Source organism: Carassius gibelio, chromosome B14, assembly GCF_023724105.1.
Source record: "Carassius gibelio isolate Cgi1373 ecotype wild population from Czech Republic chromosome B14, carGib1.2-hapl.c, whole genome shotgun sequence".
Lineage (NCBI taxonomy): Eukaryota > Metazoa > Chordata > Actinopteri > Cypriniformes > Cyprinidae > Carassius > Carassius gibelio.
In genome coordinates this window covers 21,268,711-21,288,133 of record NC_068409.1, presented here as the reverse complement: position 1 = coordinate 21,288,133, position 19,423 = coordinate 21,268,711, and the positions used below count along the sequence as shown (strand labels likewise).

The following is a 19,423-nucleotide window of genomic DNA, read 5'->3' as shown; positions in this document are numbered from 1 at the left end:
ACCTTATAATACAAAGACTGCATTAGTAATCTATGCAATGCAGTCACCCGTCTTCAGTCAGACAGTTAACCCAGGGGACCATCCATGCAATTAGTTATTCTAGATAGAAAAAAAAAGTGTTTGCTAAATAACAAATAACCAATCTGAAAGGACCTTCCAGTTCATCTCAGCACACAATCATTCGTCGCTAACAGCAGGGACATCGGGGGTGTTGTTTTCTCCAGCCTGGAACAATGTAATTATCATAGCAATGATTGCACTAGCAGCAGTAATTAGTAGCACGGACCCTTCCGGACGGTGACTCCCATGCAATATGCGCGAGGCCATTCAAATATCCCCGCCTGCTATCCGAAGTGAAATCCTAGAGAAGCTACTAAAGCGGTAGAGTTAGAGAGCGAGCGGAGGGAGGGGTACAAGTGCACGTCAGCTGCCTACAAATGACACACTGCAATCATGAACTGTCTCGCGGCGCGTTCTTTCGCGCCTTTTCGTTAGTGAAGTAAGAAGTAGACATCGAGATACTCGGAGAAAAGCGGCTTCTGTTACTGATTTAGCGGATAAGACGTTTCTAGCGCACTTCTGGTGGACTTCTACTCCTCAGCCCATAATAAAAGCTCTATCGCAGCCGCCTGAGAGTCTGGATGGACCGCGATGGACCCTCCTGGAGCTCGAGTCGAGATAACGGAATAAACCCCATGCAGATTATATAAGGATTTTGCGACAAAGAAAGTCAGGAGACAGAAAAGCTGCTTCCCTTATCACTAATTCGCCCGAATAAACAGCACGCCAGGGTTTATATTATGGACAATGTAGTCTTTGAGCACGGTGTGCCTGACTTCTCCGGATTATTTTCACCGTTTAGTTATGCTGAGCAGCCGTACTGTGTTATTACTGGCGCGATTCTGGACACTGGATTCAGATAATATCGTCTCGATGCCTGCAGGTTTGCGCTGGTCACTAGATTGAGATTGCTGTGTGAAGTCTTCATGCTGTGGGGTAAATACACTCTCTACTTCATCTAATCCTTTTTACATGAAGTTCAGCTCTCTTGCAACTTGATATTCTATTATTCATGCAGCCTTCAAGTCTTAAAGTTCAAATGGTTCACTGCTGACAAGCTCGTTGGCGAGATTGACACCTGCTAATTCGGATGTGCAGATCCTAATGCATTGACACCTGTCGCAATATGGTGATATACTGAAGTGGTACAGGTCTGAACACACATGTCCTGCAGTGGCAGCAGCACGACACTTACAAGCATCAAGACAGATGATGCCATTTATTCGCGAACACTGATGCTCTCACTTTACAGATGATCTTCTGTGTGGGAATGGTTCAATGGCACATTACCGACGGACATTTACTCGTAAATGAGGGCATGTGGCATGAGTCCAGCAGAGAGTATCTCCAAGAATGAGAGGTAGACGTGATTATGTGCACTTGCACACAGAAATTAAACATTTACAATATTTATCAACGCTAATGACCGTCAAGTCAGAGTGTTAATTAGGAGGAGCTTTTACATTTCTTCTCACATTGTCATACATTAGGCTACTTCATTACATTACTTCTTATCCTCTAAATAAAACACTGCAGGCATAGTTCAAAATTCTGTCATCATTTATTTACCTTAATGTCTTTCAAACCTGTATTACCTTTTTTTTTGGTTACCAATATTCTTCAAAAGACTACTTTTGAGTGAATTATATCCCTTTAAAACTACGGAGACTCAAATATCTAATATAGGTTAGTTATTATGTTAAAGTGTCTGATAATAAATATGGAGAATTTGGTTTTAATTCCGCTTTTCGTTAGATTGCAACATTCAAAGCATATGCATACTGAATATTAGATGCATTAGTGACTGTACATCAAAAGACTATTCAAGGCACATCTTTCGCTGACTTACTAAATACAAGTGCAGATCAAAGAACACATTTGTACAGCAAAATTGCATAAAATTATGCACTGTAACCAGCAGCCTTAAGCCATCACTTATGATTAAGGATGCACTGACTGTCAGTGCTGATGTCTAGTTATTATGAATGTGTCTGCACAAAACAACACAGTATCTTCAAGTGACTTGATAACCTGATGAATTATGGGCTGACAGTGGAGTCAAAGGATAAGCTCTGCACCTACAGGCAAGCCTTCTGGGTTTCAATTCTTTTTTTGTTTTGTTTTGTTTTAAAATAACTTCAATCATTTTTCTGATTGAAAAATAAATGTGTCCTTTGCAGAAGCATTTTTCTTCAGCATCATGTGGCCCGAGTTCAACACTCATAGTCTGAGACTATTATATTCAATTGAATTCCAGGGCAGAAAATCAGTAACAGAGACAAAAATAAAGTCTACAGTCAAAATCAGATATTAGTGACGCACACTGCCTTTTCAATCCACAGAGCTCACAGAAGATTAATCATTCTAGGTCATTTACCAACATACTCCCTTCATTTCCTCCACACTTCCTCTTAATGCGTTTAATTTCTACAGTTCCCAAGCTATGAATATATTTCCATTTCCATTCTCCCCAACAATTCTCCAACATAACATCTCCTTTTTCCCCAAAGCATGTCGCCTGTGCTTTTTGTGTTATACTCGTCACTCTATCCTTCTTCATTTCCCTAAGCTTATTTATGAACTATTACCATCATACCGTAACACTTTATTAGGTCTGTAAAAAGCCAAGGGAATGAATCACTATCATGCTCTCGCCATCCCTCTCTCACCCCATTCAATTTCCATTTCACCTCACCATTTAACACTTTCTCCCTATGTATCCACACCTAATTTTCAAAAATGCATTTCTGTCATAATTTACTCTCCCTCATATCATCCATTTTTGGGAGAATTATTAATTTTGTGTAGTTGTAACATCTAATCTGAAAAATCCAATAAAATGTAGAATACCTGTATCTTAACCCCTGTTGACACCTATATATCCACAACAGTAATGTTTTTTATATTTAAAAAGCCATCAATCTGATGTGTTGACAATTTCATCAGACACAAATGGTCAGTTGGCTATAGTGCACCAGCCATTGAATTCATCCAGCTGAGAAGGCCTGCATTCGATTTCAACATAAAGTCCACAATCATTTCTCTACATTAATCAATACCACAGTTTTACACTGTCCTATTCTGAAATATGGCCTGAGGAAACATGAATAAAATCAACATCAGTATGCAGTGTTATGACAACACCTCTCGGACAGTATTAAGATTGAGCATCGCCATTTTGCAGGTGGCCCAATGCACTCACAAGCTTCATTTTGTAAAAGAAGCCAGAGAATCAGACTTGATCAAGTCATGCTTCATACAGAAACCAAAGACAATTAAATACCGCAATGTGTGACAGAAAGTCAGCACGGAAGACAAGCCATGAGAAAAGGAGGTTTTTAAAAGTGTCTCTGGGTTCCCTTCAATGTAATTTATTAATAAGCGAACGCAGGTTGTCATAAGTGCTATATAGTATGCAGAAAACCTGGGAAACTTGAGTTGAGTTGAAAAATCATTTAAGAAAGACAGAGAGAAATTCTGGCATGTTCTATTATATCGGAGGCATCAACTGAGCAAAATAAATTAGACTGGAAGCAGAAAAGATATGCTTGAAGTGATGAAAAAAGACCCTGACCACTCTAAGACCCTGTCTAAAACAAGCAAATGCTTTTACTCAGTACTGCCACAAACCTCATCTTGCTAATCCAGTCAATGTCACTGGCTTTGAAAACTGAACAAGCCTTTGAAATTCCATGAATTGTAAAATAGCCTAGGATTGCAAACTACATTTGTCAAGACCTTCGGTAGTGACATTCAGTAACTACCTTTGACATTAAGGCAGAAAAAGAAAACCTGCAATTTAAACATTGCCAAACAATGGAGCTGCTTCAAGGGAAAGCATGAATAGTATATTGTTGACCTGCATGATGCAGAAAATCATGCAATTTGCTCAGTCCATAAAAATGGGCTAGAAGGCCATAAATAGTAATACGTACATGTACTTTCAATGCTTTGAAGATATATGGCCAATTTACTCTGAAATTGCACTTTTCTCTGTACAATCCAGCCTAGTAATTGCACATAATCATGCAGGCCATGTCCTTATCAGGATATAACCTCTACAACCATCCTCATCTCTTTTCTTAATGAGTCATCAGAGTCTGACTATGTCCTTGTTTCTCCTTCTTTCTCAAGCATGTTGCCCTCGCCCCAGGTGTGCGTGTCTACTCTGGTGACAGTGAGCACGATGGCCGTGGTCGACCTCTACCTGCTGGAGCAGAGCATGCTGGGACCTCGAAGCGGAGCTCGTCCTGCAGTATGGCCATGTGTTGCTGTCGCGCTGGGTGACCTTTGTTTCCTGCTGGCGCTGCGCTTCGTTTCTGCCGGTGTGGTTTCGGAGGCTCGCTCTCCCCGCCGGGGCTTCGCCAATGCTCTGTGGTTTCTTTTCCTCTCGCTGCTGCAGCTGAAGCTTTTCTTTGTGTGTCAGAACTACAGACAGGAGAGACGGCCCCCAGATCCTCTTGCCCGCAAGACTCTGACTCTTTTACTTTCGGTGTGCCTGCCCTCGCTGTTTCTTATCCTGACAGGAGCTGACTACATGACTCCACTCCGCAGGAAGCAGGAGGTGCGCAGCCGGCTCCTGTGGGTGGTGGTTGACTTGCTAGACGTGTTGGATCTGCAAGCTGGGCTGTGGGAGGTGCAGGGAAGTGTGGGGGTTCCTCTTTGGGTGGAGGGTATAGTGTTCTTTTACTGTTATGTGCTGTTGCTGTTACTGCCATGCGTGTCACTCACAGAGCTGGGTGCCACTGCGCTGCCTGGGCTCCAGGCGGCTCGGAAGGAGGCCATCTATCCATGGCTCAGCCTGGTGACCATTAACCTGTTCACGCTCGTGCCCAGAGGGGTCGGGATGCTGTGGTACAGGGACCCACGGGTGTCCACGGTGTTCCTGGGGAAAAACCTGCTGGCTCTTGCGGTAAAGTTGAGCTCTGCCTGGGAAAGGCACAGAAAGGGCAGCGGAGGGATGCAGGGCACAGAAGCCACCACAGGAACTGGAAATCAGACTCGAGGGTCAGCAACGGAGCAAGCCACGGAGCAGGAGCAAGAGTGCACGTCTCCAGTGCCATCCTCTACACGCTACAACACACTCTCACGTACTCACGGACACAGCCACTCGCTCTCTCACGTCAGCCTAGACCCCACCGAGACCTCACTGGGACCGGCTTACATTTCCCATGAGCTATAGAGGTCATGAAAGAGCCCTGAAACTGCCAACAACCGGAATTTGTAGGCTCATAGCTATCCCTGGAGTCTCTGTGCTTTTGGCAAGATTAGCCGAGATAACTCATCGTATTAGCACACATTGTAGTTTGTACAGCTGATGATTTGTAAAGCCAAACACGAGCAGCCTGCTGTGGTGTGAAGCTCCCAGACAAAAATGATAATGAGGCAAAAGAGGGAGCTGTTTTAATTAAGTGCCTTCTTAAAAGAGCAACAATTAATATTGTTACTCTTGTTCATTTTGGTGTTCATCAAGGACTTGAATTAAACCATGTACTATGAAGCATGACAACTGTTAATATTCTACTCTGTAATAAAAATGTTTCATAGACACCTGCCTCCACCATTGTTACCAGGACTCAGTTAGACCCATAATCTGTGGGTCTGACATGTGAGACAGAAGCAGCTCTGAAGTAAATCTGTGCAGACATGTAAAAACAAATGACAACATTTCAAAAATAAAATGGGGTGGAACTTCGTTTAAAAAAAATCTAAATTTCTATGGTTGGAACTCAAACAAATGAATCCATTCTGCCATCAACTAAATGGGCATTTTATGGTTGAGCAAACACAGTAACGAAAGTATCCGTCAATCACTTTCAACAGTAAAACTTTACCCACAGTTACATACATTGAGGTCCAAAAGCCTAAGACTACAAGTGGAAAATGCTTATATTTTGCACTTTTATACCTCAACAAGTTAATTACAAAATATAAGCACAGAAATTTCAGGCCAAAATTGACTTTAGAAATTACATTAATCTTTACAAATGTGTACACTATCACTCTTTGGTTTTAATGACAGCAGCACTTGAGCTGCATAAACTCAATATTAGAAGTTTGTTTAAAACCATATTTTGGATAATAGGAAGCAAATGTATTTATCTACCTGTACAAAGATTGCACGTTACGAACTTTTTTAAATCCTAAAACTGTTTATTATTTAGAATCAAATTATAGTTTGAATCCCAGTTTTGCAATGTTGTATCAGACTTTAAGACCCCTGTATGGGCAGCTGCAGGCTGCAATGGGGAGTGATGTCTCATTAATCTACAACTTTAAACATATCATAGTTACCACAGCATGAAGTGTCTTCTCCACTGTGGTTACCAATGACAGATCTGTATGTACCAGAGTATGATGTTAGAGAACCATGCACATTCTGATGTGGTGATAGAGATTGAATCCTGGTGCAGAGTATGGTGGGGGGTTGGGTATTATTCACTCTCCATCAGCAGCCTCTACCCCCCCACCCCCTGCTCTGATAAACCATTATTACTCATATTAATTGAAATGGGACTCATTTTTCAAAGAGCTAAGAGCTTATACCGTACTTCATTTACATGGAATATTTACCGAACATAAAAGCGGAGAAACTTGCATGACAAATGCTAAAAATAAGCCTAGCTATAAATGAACTGAATAACGGAATGCAGTTCCACATGAAGCTGATTTAGCTTCAGAGGTATAGCAGACATATGAACCAGACCAGAATGCCATTTCTCAGCCTTTCATCTCTCTCTCGCTCTCTCTCTCTCTCTCTGTTCATTTAAAATGCACACCCTCCATGTTATGTCCCCAGCTTTTCATTAATGAAAAGAAATCAGTGAAAAAGAACAGAACTATCAGGTTAGAAATACACAATGCTCACTGAGTAAATTTTTCACCCCAAAATTAAATTAATAAAATAAGTGCTTTGCATAATAAAATAGCCATTTTGTTTGCATTTTGAGGACAATCCAGCACATCAAACCTAAATTTTTATTGATGTAAAAATTTTTTGTAAATGTAATAAATAAAGATATATATATATATATATATATATATATATATATATATAAGGTCACCAAAGCTTCATTTATTTGATCAAAAATACCATAAAAACAGTAAAATTGTTACATAGTTACACTTTAAAATGTTTCTGTCAATATTTAATTTTAAAATGTATTTTAATATGTAATTTATAATAATATATATATATACACTTAGTAATGAAAATAAGAGTTAAGAAGTGTGAGTCAATAACACATGATGATAATTTTCAGGAAAATTATTCCTTTACTGACATTAAAAAAAATTCTCAGTGCAAAACCATGTAATAGTTCACAAATATATAGATTTTTATTTAGATTTTCAGGGGTCAAATAAGATCTGGACATGATTAAGAAATTCACCCATTTACCTCACTGAAAAAACCCGGTGTTATTCTGCCTGGTCTTGATGTACAAAACAAATGAACTATTGTATTATACGGCCCTCTTTTATCCTGTCTTCTGTTTCTCCCCTCCATCCGGCTGAGTTAATTTCTCTCTGGACTGTAATTACTCTCCTCCACAGAAGCTGTCAGTTTCCCCCCTCTCCACCGGAGCTCCCTCTTTTATTTCTCTCGTTTGTTTAAATTTGCCCCCGGCCGACAGGCAGCCTACCTCTATGCGCTTACCCTGTCAGGGATGGTTAGGCAGACGAGAGAAAAAACGAAGGAAGGAGAAAGCGGGAAGATTAAAGGGCCAGAGCTGTAAGCTGAAGGCCTACTGGCTGCAATTTATTTACAGTTTAATACACATAAAAGTTGAGCCAAAGATGGCAGCACAGGCACAAAGGCAAAACGGAGCTCAAACAGAGCTGACAAGAGCAGGGGAAGACACATGCACAAACATGCTACTGCACGTGTTTAACTGACATATGGTGCTGCTCTGCTTGACTGATGCTCATTACACCTCATATTTAGTTCACAACAGCTTTCTTCAGCAGGAAAACACACTCAGGAGCCAGGTTGACTTGCACTGGCAGAAGAAAATGTGTCTAATTTATTATCATTACGATGGGCAAGGGACTGTAATGACATCATTACAGCTGTAATTAGCTTGTTAGTTATGATTGTGCTTTACATCTGAGAGCAGAGGTAAGCCTGTGTCAACATTTAGCTAAACAGTTTTCCAAGATAGTCCCTATGGTGGAGAAAAGCACAAAACCTTAAAAGGCTGTAAATATATGAAATCAGACGTTTGTTTCTTCAGAAGACAACTTGAAATGGGCAAAGCTGTTGAGCAGAGACAGCAGACGTGCTTGTAACAGCATTGTTCACAGTGTGTTGCTCTCGTTACTTTCCTAACCATTAGAGCAGTGGTTCTCAGCTTTTTTAACTCCAAAGACCACCATCATAAGCAAAAACATCCAAAGGCCAGACACTCTTATTTTATATCAGTTTAATTTCAGAATCCCAGTTATTTTTACAAAAAACAAAAAAAATAATTTCTGTAGACTAACCCATAAATTAGTATCTCCCTTTTTCCATAAACAAAAACCCAATAGGATTTTTCTACTGGCTTTTGGATTATTCCAGAGAATAAGCTCTGTGACCAACAAAAGTTTATAATATTCATCTGCTTGAATATTATCATGATAATCTTTACAAATTTCTCAACTTATGAATTATTTATTTTGTCTTAAATCTTCATTTGAAAAAAATATATATTTTCCCCGAAAATTTGAGTTAGAATAGTTTGCAAGTGTGTGAAATAAACACAGTGAGGCTGTAAAAGCAAACGATTGAGTTTATGAGTAGATTACGTGATATTAGATGAAGTTAGCATAATTTTTTTCGGTTTGTTTCCTGTTTAATACAGTGAAGCTGCTTCAAAATCATGTTTAAAGCACTACAGAAATAAAGGTGAATTTACAAGTTTAACTGTCCGGTTTGATGATGTGTAATGTCACCAACAATATATGTAGTCCCATTTATAACAATAACAAATATTACTGATGTATTGCGTATCATATAATAAAAAAATGGAAAAATCATGTTTCTTGTGCTTGTGTTAATAATTTCAGTCATTTATCAAAATCCTAAAATGATGTGCCAAAATGAATTGGAAAAAAAAAAAGAATTGAAAGTCTGCTTAGATACCCTCTGGTAGAAAATAAAATTCAATGGTGAAAGAGAAAGGACTAAAATCTTACCTGTCCCAGGATAGGGCCCAGTGGAGGCCCAGGAGCCGCCTGTCCAGATCTTACAATTGCTCTGATCACACCTCCAGTATCCAACTTTTTCACCGCCTTGGCTGCTTTAGATATCTTAGACATTGTCTATGTGTCTGGCCTGCCACACGTCTGTCCGTCGCCTTTGCCTGTTGGGAAAGGTAATTATTGAGGTCTCCTCAATTCATTAAAAATTCAGCACAAAAGTCTTGTCCAGAGGTTGAAAAGTGAATTACACAAAAGCTTTCCAATCCATAAAAGCTCTCCCAGGAGTGCACAGCAGCCTTATCTCGAGACGCTGTAAGTGAAGACAGGCACGAGGCGAAGTGCTATGAAACCTCAGGCCCTTCAGAGATAAGGGATAAAAGCACAGGTGCGTCACGCACTCGAGGAGCTTCTGCGCTTGGCTGCCTTCAACGATTCCCTGCACTCTGCCGATCCATTACGGTTAGCTAGCTCTCTATGGGTCTAGATCAGGAAAGGTCGATGGAGCAGATTGGACAGCAGCCACCAAGCACCAAAACATGCACAGAATTAGCGTCACATGCAAGGGCAAAAGAGTAGTACCTGGTTTTTCCATTCAAGACCGAATTCAATTACATGATTCAATCAATTAGTTGAGTGGTGGAAATGGCCTGAAACATATGCGCTCAGGGAAGCATGAGTCATAAAAAACCGCACCCCATAATCTGATATACACCGAAGGCGATAAAAGCCATCATTCAGCTGATCGCAGCCTGGCTAATTACAAATATGACGGGAGAACTTAACTCATTTTGTGGCGGTTCAACCCAGGTGAAAACAATATCCCCAAATTATTCACAGCACTCTGTTCCCAGGTTAACCTGACTATTTATATATTCATAAATTCAAGGGAGATGAGGACAGAGGTGAAATAAACACACCTCGCTAGCCACACGTTGGAACGCACCATTGGTTTTAATGCCAAGTTAATCCTCGCATCTGTGCGCGCAAGGAGACAAGCAAAGAGAGCTTTTCGCAAGCACCGAAACGTCTTGGATCTCAGAATACACAGGCTATCTGTGAAGAGCAGAAGCAGCAGATATAGGCTCCACAATCACACTGCGTTAAAAATTACTCACAGGGTTGTCTTTAAAATGCCAATCACATGCTGGCCTTCATTTCACCGTTCAATTTCATGCTGTTCTCCAAACATATTTTTGCTGTTTTAAAAAACATGTTGAAGCTCAAATCAATTTAAGAGGCAGTCAGGGAATTTTGGGCTGCTGGTAAACCTCCACTTCTTGGCAGGAGGTCCAACCGTTTTAACATATTCAGAAGCAAAAATTGACAATCAACAATCCTCTGAGCTGAATTGAAGCAATTTATTCGGAACATTGTGTTTGGCACCAATTTACTTTTTTTGAGCGATGGTTTACTTGGTGCCAACAATAACAGTGTTTCTGACTGTTTTGAAAAAACATGCATGAAATTTATTTTCCATTTAAAGCAACTCCGTTGACTAGATGGGGATATAAAATACACAATGAAAGAAAGAAGTGTGAGGATGAGTGACTATGGACTGCAGGCATGTTCTGTCAAAATTCACTGAGCTCGCTGGGTTTCCTGCTTTGAAGCACTCTTTGACTTTCCAAATTAGATTAAATTGCTTGAGAAAAATATTTGATATCCTTAGGAAAAAAACACGTTTTGTTTGAAGTATTATGATTAGAAAGTAAGAAACAGCATGAATGCACTACCTTTGTAGATTATGGTTGATAAGATTTCACTTTTAACAAAAGATGTCTCTTGTGCTCACCAAGGTTCAGTGTTGGGTGTAACGCGTTACTGTAATAATATTACTTTTTTCAGTAACTAGTAGTGTAAGGCATTACTCGTCTGAAAATGGTAATATTATTACAGTTTTCCCGAGCTAGTTACTTGCGTTACATTTGCCAGTAGCACCTTCATCACACACAAGGCACACAACACAGAGAACAGAAGGGAAGGAGGGCGTGAATGGAACAGTGATTGGTCTGGGTTTGGCACGAGGTATCATTTACCATCACTGATTGGTCGACAGCCGGCAGCAGAGCGGCACGCTCAGACAGATGGGGAAAAATGGAAGCGTCAACAACGGCAAGCTCTTTTTCAGAGGAAGGTTCCCAGCAACAGAAAGCTAGTTTCGACGGGTGGAAATTCAGTAATTATTTTGTAGGGGTGCTCCGATCACGATCGGCCGCTCGTTAATGCGCATCTCAGTAAAGCCGGTTCTCTAATCAGCGGTTTATTCCATCAGGTGCGTGAACCATATGTTCATACAACCGTGCCAATAAACGCTGAAAATGAACGTGGATTTGCGCATCTTCTCAGTTAATAACGGCTCTGTGTAGTAACAGCTGCTCTATGTGAAATCACGCACCTGATGGAATTAACCGCTGATTAGAGAACAGGTGTACTGACGAGCAGTAATATAAGTGAGTTGTGTAAACAGTGATTTATGTGACTTCAATTATTTCTTATTAAACTGAAATCGAAAAGTAAAAAGTATTTTTTGGAAAAACCACATCCTGGTGTTAGTCTTCATATGCTGCTGAATAGTGTTAACACGGATATAGAAAAATAAGGAGTGCAAGAGATTGATTCCTAATGTCAGTTTATTTTTAATTAATACTATAGTAGTTCGGTTCCCTTTACATCTTTAACTACCCGTTAATTTATCAATTGAATGGGTGACCTATCCTCATTAATAGAGCAAACATTTGCCCCCCCTGAGAGAATTGGCAGGAGCCGCCACTGATAAAGACCCTAAAGAACACTCCTCCTTTGTATGTTCTCCCTCCATCTGATGCATCTCAGGCAATCATAGAGTAATTAAGAAAAAAAGATGTAACTAGTAATATAACTAGTAATATAACTAGTTACTTTCTCCAGGGAGTAATAAAGTAAAGTAAGGCATTACTATTTTTGAGAGTAATATGTAATATGTAATATATTACTTTTTTGAGTAACTAGCCCCAACACTGCCAAGGTTGCATTTATTTGATCAAAATGAACTGTTTTGATAGTTCATATTTTAAAATTCCTGTGATAGCAAAGCTAAATTTTCATCAGCCATTATTTAGGGTTAAATGACCCTTCATAGATCATTCTAGTATGCTGATTTGCTGCTCAAGAAACATTTCTTAATCTTCTCAATGTTGTGAGTTGTGCAGCTTAATATTGGGGACTTGAAAATATAGCTACTGCATGACCCAGCATTTTACCCTGTGAATATAATGCTTTGATTTGTCTACAATATCAGATTTTAGGCTCATTTAATGTCCTGGAAACACTGAAACCATTGCTGCAGGGTACATCCGTATCTGTTTGTTTGCTACAAATGAATCATTAGCCAATGTGCTATTTGATTTTTTTCTACATTGTTTGAACAGAGAATAATGAAGTAGGTGGACAAACAATTGGTTTTCTGAAAATGAATTGTTGCAGTGTTTCACACTGAAGTATCCTGGCCGTAACAATGATAAAAAGGAAATGCCAAGCTCTGGGGATTTTAAATTGCACTGGGAAAATAGGGCAATATACCATTAGCAATAAATGAATGTGGCTCAGGTTTATTTATTTATTTTGCTGAGCATTTTGTCCATTGGCCAAAAAAAAAAAAAAAACCTTGGATGTTAAAAATCCCTAGACTCAGTAAAGTGAATTAATATCTTAATGCAAATTCAGAGAAAGCAGTAATACAAGAAAAACCTCAGAGACGTAAAGCTGTTCTGTTCTGTCAAACTTCAGCTCAAAGGGATAAAACCATGTTTGAAGAAAATGAAACACTCAAGAGAGAGTCAATGGCATTAGCAGGGCTACATCATTCCTGATTTAAGATGACAAAGAAAGACAGGACCCTCTTTATGAAGTGATTTAAGAACCTCAAAACCATTCCCTCTGCAGCTTTACATTTACATATATAGATTTACAGTCCGACTTTTGAAAGCCAGCCAGTTCATTTGGATTCTCGTTCTCTTGATATATCTGTTTTTGGTTTGAGACAAATTGAACTTGCAGACATGGGAAAACATGTTTGTTGAGGCAAGAATAGCCCATTTAAAATACTGCTGAACAAGCAATTGTGGTTTTCGCAAAGTAGACAAAAGCTGGAAAATAAATGAGGAGGAAAGTACATAAAACATTTATGCATAGCAGAAATGACTGGTAAAATGATTTAATTCCTTCTACCAGCTTGCATTTTGCACAAAATGGGAAGATATGGGAAAATTGGCTTTATTGCTTTCAATGTTGTGTACAACATTAAATGAAAGCATTTGCTTACTAAACGCAACTAAAGCAACATAAGCACAAAACTGAGATTGTGTCCTCCTCAAATAACAAACAGTAGTGTAACATAAGTTGCAATTCAGCAAGCAGTATACGGTTTCAGAATTCAGCTCAGATCCTCTGATGCCCTCCAGGTGCATATTGATTTTGACAAGACCGCAGAGTGCAATTTGTGATAACCTCAGCAAAGAGCTAAACCGCCTCCTAATTTACAACAGCAAACTAGAAAAAGGTGGCAAGACCTAAATGACATTGAAGTATCACTACTGTGTCAAAATATAACATCATTAAAACACTTATGAGCATAAGTTCCAGTCAACAAATATAAAAATGGGTCAATATTATGTTTTAATTAATTAGTGATCAATTCAGAGAGTGTGTTTTAGGTCAGGTATCGGCTTAGTATCTTACTTCACTCTGAAAATGTATCATTATGTATTTTTCTCCCCAAGCTTAACTTTATAGTGTATGTTTGCATAAAATAGTTACCAAAATTCCATTTCATCCTTTCTGAGAATAAAGCAGTCTGTTTTCTGCCGCACCTTCACGAAATAGCTCTCTGTGCATGTGAAATGAGCAACAGCCCTGAGCAGTTTCTCTGGCTCTCTCACAAAAAAGGCTTGCTGGTGTGCTATTGTCTCAAAAAGCAGTCTTTTACAACAACCAGCTCTGAAATGTGCAACACAAACTGTTACTTGAAATCATCACAGGCCTAGATAAACAACTATCCAGACCCTTAACCATAATACTTTCACTCCTGCACAAAACAATATGTCCGATTAACCCCAGATGATATCTTCATAAGAACCTGCCTTTTTTAGATTTATGTATTTCTGAGTAACATTACAATACTACCACACACTAATAAACTCTAAAATATCAGAAACACATCCAACCTGCAGCTTCGCCTGGATAAATAATAAAAAGCATAATAATAATAATAGTGTAATATAATGGTACGGAGTTAAACAACATGTAACAGCTACATATATCCAGTTCATTTGAAAACGATAGTCTAATTAATCCAACTAACAACATTTGTGACCAAAATTTACTTTTGAGCCTGGATGCCCCAAAAGGAGTGCTTTTTAAACAGAGTTTTCGACTATAAATGAAAATTGACAGTTTCATCTGAAAGTGTTTACATGGCCAGTGTACACAGTCACGTGACCAGGGGTGCCTTAGTTACTTAGTTAGCAACTTTGTTGGTTGCAATGCAATTTCCCATTGCCAACCAACTAAGTTGCTAACAGGTTAGCAACTATGGTTTTGGGAAACGCACCCCAGAGCGGTTTAAATCCCAGTTTGACCTTTGACGGATGCTCGATCCCAAAACTCTATAAAAGGAAGCTTTAATACACATTTAACTAACATATTTAGTATGTTAAATTCTAAAGTTTTATAATGGCAATCATTTAAATTGATCTTGAAATTGTCATAATAAGCACATAAGTAAATAGTGGAAAACAAAGATCAATTTAAATGACTGTCATTATAAAACTTTAGAATTTAAGTATTGCTGTTTTTTAAAGAATGAAATAAAACATTTATGAAGAAAATGTAGAGATGACATTAATACATCATTGCATGCTTATAGCACATGACAGCATTTTATCTAAAGATGGTGAATAAGCAGCTTCAGGTACATTTTTATAACAGACGACACACTTGATTATGATATAAGCAAAGATATAATTCACATTACCTGCTAGTGGGATAATATGCGTCCACTTACACCCGAAAAAAGACCTTCACGTTAGTATTTGAACCATGCGCGCTGCCATATTGCCTTTACTGTCACTTCAGACGGTTCGGAGAAAGACTTCCCCACATGGACAGGAGGAGGATTACGCTTATACATACAGAAGGAATACAGTATTTATAACGACAATATTTAACGCTACATAACATTTAAATATAATATTTTTATTATTATTATTATTATTATTTCCTATTTCACAGTGTTTATTTGAAGTGGCGTCAATGAAAACATGAACGTTTGTATTATTTGGCTTCATTTTCAACACTAGATGGCGAAGTGACTCTTTTTATCGACTGTTGAAACTCCCACGTGGGCATAGCGTCATTTCCCGTGTGTGCACGATCCGTGTGTACTGGCTAACTGCTTTTGTTATAAGCTATCTCTGTTTGTTAGTAGTTAGAAACATATAAAGGTTCCGTAATTAGAATAGCTGTTGTGATGGCTGAAGCGATTCAGAAGAAATTACAGTCAGAGCTGGAGAAATATCAACAACTGCAAAAAGGTAACAACGCTAGCTAGACAGCTATCCATGTTAGCATTCCTCCCAACAGTCTCTGCATGTGCATATTGATATTCATTTTAGAAAAATTGTATGCATTTGACTACAAATCACAAAGAAGTACCTTTTGACACAAATCAGGCTTTCAAGATGGACTGATTTAGCTTGTTAGTCAACACAATAGTCCAGAGCTGTCATAATGATCCTCTTTCTTGATACAGTCACTAAAAAAGCTTTTTCTTAAGTGTTTTTTTTAATCTTATTCTTGTTGAAACGTGTAAGATTCATGTAATTTACATGTTAAATAGTTTCTGTTCTATTTGTATTTGCAAAATACAATTATTCTTGTGAACGTAGAAACTGTTAACTTGTTATATTTTTCGCAGATGTCAGTAAAAGTATGTCAGCAAGACAGAAGCTAGAGGCACAGTTAACTGAAAATAATATTGTTAAGGAGGTAAGAACATAATTACAGGGTATCTTCCACATTTGCATGTTCATTTTTGTCATGCTAAAATATATACACTTTCATTAATGTATGTTGATCTTGTTTCACCACATGTCATCCCTCTGTAGGAGCTTGCATTGTTGGATAGCCAAAATACAGTTTACAAACTAATTGGACCAGTTTTGGTCAAACAAGATCTAGATGAAGCCAAAGCAACAGTGAGCAAGAGATTGGAATACATCAATGGTGAAATGTATGCATTGCATTTGATTCTGTTGTAATTGAGTGTGTAGTCCACATAGGCAAACCCCTAACTGATCTCTTCTTCATCTCAGTCAGCGCTATGAAACTTTACTGAAGGAGATGGAGAGAAAGTCTGAGCAGCATCGGGAAGTTCTCTCCAGCCTGCAGCAGGAGTACCAGCGCGCTCAGGGTCAGGCCGTTGGGAAAGTCTAAATGGATTATGAAGCAAAACTTATCCAGCAAAACTCAGAGACTCAAAATGCCTGCTAATAACACATGCTTGTTCACATGTATATTAACAGAATTCTGTAGATTTTTAGTTTGATGCTTGTAGGCTATCAATAAATTTTCTTTATTTATGTTCAGCATCCTTTTTTGTTTGTTCTTGCAGTTAATATTTTAAAAGTGTTCATTTTGACATAAGTGGACCCTTTTCACATTTCCAAAATTCAGAATCAGGAGTCCCCATATGTGGGAAAACTTGAGGTGAACATAAACTACAAAAATATCACTTGCATTCCTGTTTGCTCTATTAGAAAATTAAAAAAGTCTGTGATAGCGTTTTTCTTCAGAAAAACAGTGATTGATGTCAAGTTTTCAGCACTGATGTCAAGTTTTAATTTTTACAATTGAATATACTGATTAAAAAAGATAGATCAATTACAAGAACCGTGCAAGTAAAATAACTCTTAAATTAAAGGCAAAATGTCAAGCATTCACTGTGTACATTTTTGGTTTATGATGATGTATTGTAGTTTTTAAGAAACGTCATGAAATATATTGATGCTTTAAGGTCAAATCGTAGGTTTGATGTAAATAAACATAACGTTTCTTGGATGTGTCATGAAGTAAACTAAATTGAGTAAAAGTAACAATAAACAAAAATCAGTTTAAAAGTTCCCATATGTTAACTATATAAAGTAGAGAAGATAACAGCTACAAAACAAGAAAATTAGTTTTTCTACTTTGCTTTTATTATGGGAATAAAGGCCTGAATAGTGTGTATAAATGTATGGGCTTTATCATCACCTTTTTGAGGAAAAGAGTCACTGAAAAAACAGGACACTGTGAAGTTAATCAGTTCATTTCATAAATAGCGAGCGAGTTTTTGTTTTCACAAATAAATGATGTGTATCTTAAGGTCATAATAAAAGTACAGCTATTTTTTTTATTATTATTAATAATACAAGTGAAACATATACACACAAACTTACACATTCCCGAAAGCACAAGCCCTTGGTCAGGTGATACCTCACACTGCTGTTCATCACTATGCTGTGCATCACTATGTACCAAGGCCTTGAGAGCCCAGTGAGGCGACTCGTTTTTCTAATTAAAGGGGCAGGCGAGTGGTGCTTGCGGCCAGATGTTGCTCAGGGTAATGTCATTGAAGCGCTCGGTCAACAGGGTGTGTATACGCCCCATACGCAACAGGCCATCAGACCCGCAATGGAGAAGCGATGAAGCACAGACGTCCGCATTGTGGATGCTTAGCTCCAATTAATATCCCGCGGAGGGGGACCTGTCCCCCTTCATTTCCCACCCGCCGGGGATTAACGCACATGAATAAAAGGCATTAGAAGCACGGCGCTACTTGTAAGGGAGCTGTATACGCTTTAAAATCAGGTTGCAAACACACCCTCGCTACGTCCAAATCGTAAACTGTGGCGTAAAGCTTCTAAAGGGATTAGCTATTTATCGAAGCAATAATATGCAAAGCTAATTAAACAGACAGATTTTGAGGTATCATTCGCCTTTGTGAAGTAGCTCGACCTTTTGGACTGAGTAGGGTGTATTATGCACTGTGACAGTAAAGTGGGAATGAAGATTTATAATTCCAGGCTTTGATATGCCACAAGCCTCCGACATGTAGCCTACATATAATAACAATATTAAATGTAATGATTGTTGAAAACAAACAGACACTGCTTTTCATTTGAACTCTTGTTTGAAGTAGAGTGTGACCGTGATTTCACGTTTAATACCACAAAACGCGCGCGCGTGTCTCGGTCGTCACCTAAACTAACGTGTCTTCTGCACTTTGTTTTAATAACCAGGTCAGGGCACGCGTCGGTTTAATTTTACAGGTCTTTGCCAAATGGCCAAAAGGAACACATGTTGTACTAGTAAACTGGGACGATGGCTTTGCTATAAACGTTGTTCCCATGAGTTAGGTGACAATCAGAGAGAAAGGCAGCACCTTACGTTCGTGCGTAATTTGGCAACATCTGACAACAGGTCCACAACGAGACGTGTCTCATTACAAGGCGCAAAACCTAAACCACACATAACTCTTTTACTCAAAAAGGTTGAAGTGTGAACTGTTTTAGTAAAGTCCCGGGTCATGTTTATTATAAGGTTTATCTAGCCTATTTGTTTTTTGCTTATTTATTATTTTTTGTGAGATGGTCTTTTGTGCTATCATCTTGTTGGTACAGTAAAGTAACATCAAGTTGGTACAGTAAAGTAACATCGTAGTAAAAGGCCTACTTGTTTGCATGATATCTGTGTGTATGTACAATGTATTTTATATTATTTAGACACTCCTTGGCTATATAGTTTGACCTGCCATGGGAAAACAATCCAACTAAACATTTTCTTATAGTGATTTTGTTTATTCTTCACTCATTTACAGTTCACCAGGCTCTTAATGATTTATGCCATATGCCACCTTTTGGAAAATCTGAAGGCCATGTAGTTCTTAACTGTAAAGCATTTGTTATAAGACTAGCCTATTCATCATTAACCAGGCCAATAATGACTTTTTTAAATTAATATAGCATTTATGAAGAAACAATCGCCTGGAAATTTAGAACCAATAGCTACAATATGACACAGTAATCAAATAAATTTATAGGGAAAATCTATTCTCCTTCAACCGATTATTTATTGTAAATTCTACAATTTAGACTAAATGTTACCC

At 38.4% G+C, this 19,423-nt stretch overlaps 3 protein-coding genes across 5 annotated transcripts in view; 2 read left to right on the top strand and 1 right to left on the bottom strand.

The window, feature by feature from the left end:
- The window catches only part of LOC127971876 (39S ribosomal protein L11, mitochondrial), a 31,754-nt gene extending 16,364 nt beyond the window's left edge, over positions 1-15,390 (bottom strand). Inside the window, exons 1-2 of one of the 2 annotated variants that reach the window (XM_052575153.1) lie at positions 15,254-15,390; positions 9,238-9,404 (exon numbers count right to left, since the gene is read on the bottom strand). In XM_052575153.1, coding sequence (XP_052431113.1) covers positions 9,238-9,360 — 123 coding nt within the window. In that variant the 5' untranslated portion in view covers positions 9,361-9,404; positions 15,254-15,390. Of the gene's footprint in view, positions 1-9,237; positions 9,405-9,491; positions 9,825-15,253 lie in introns of those variants that run through there. The other variant, XM_052575154.1, reaches the window with a different exon arrangement.
- LOC127971875 (transmembrane protein 121-like) lies at positions 192-6,506 on the top strand. 2 transcript variants are annotated; one of them, XM_052575151.1, is made up of 2 exons: positions 192-1,420; positions 4,195-6,506. In XM_052575151.1, exons 1-2 carry the CDS (start codon positions 1,371-1,373, stop codon positions 5,240-5,242), a joined length of 1,098 nt encoding a protein of 365 aa, XP_052431111.1. In that variant the 5' UTR covers positions 192-1,370; the 3' UTR covers positions 5,243-6,506. The 2 variants fall into 2 exon arrangements, with proteins under 2 accessions (XP_052431111.1, XP_052431112.1); XM_052575152.1 differs by having other exon boundaries at positions 193-996.
- Positions 15,391-15,615: 225 nt separating the features above from the next.
- Positions 15,616-16,859, top strand: pfdn6 (prefoldin subunit 6). Its single transcript, XM_052573811.1, has 4 exons — positions 15,616-15,812; positions 16,196-16,266; positions 16,386-16,510; positions 16,593-16,859. Exons 1-4 carry the CDS (start codon positions 15,749-15,751, stop codon positions 16,711-16,713), a joined length of 381 nt encoding a protein of 126 aa, XP_052429771.1. The 5' UTR covers positions 15,616-15,748; the 3' UTR covers positions 16,714-16,859.
- The last annotated feature ends 2,564 nt before the right edge of the window (positions 16,860-19,423 follow it).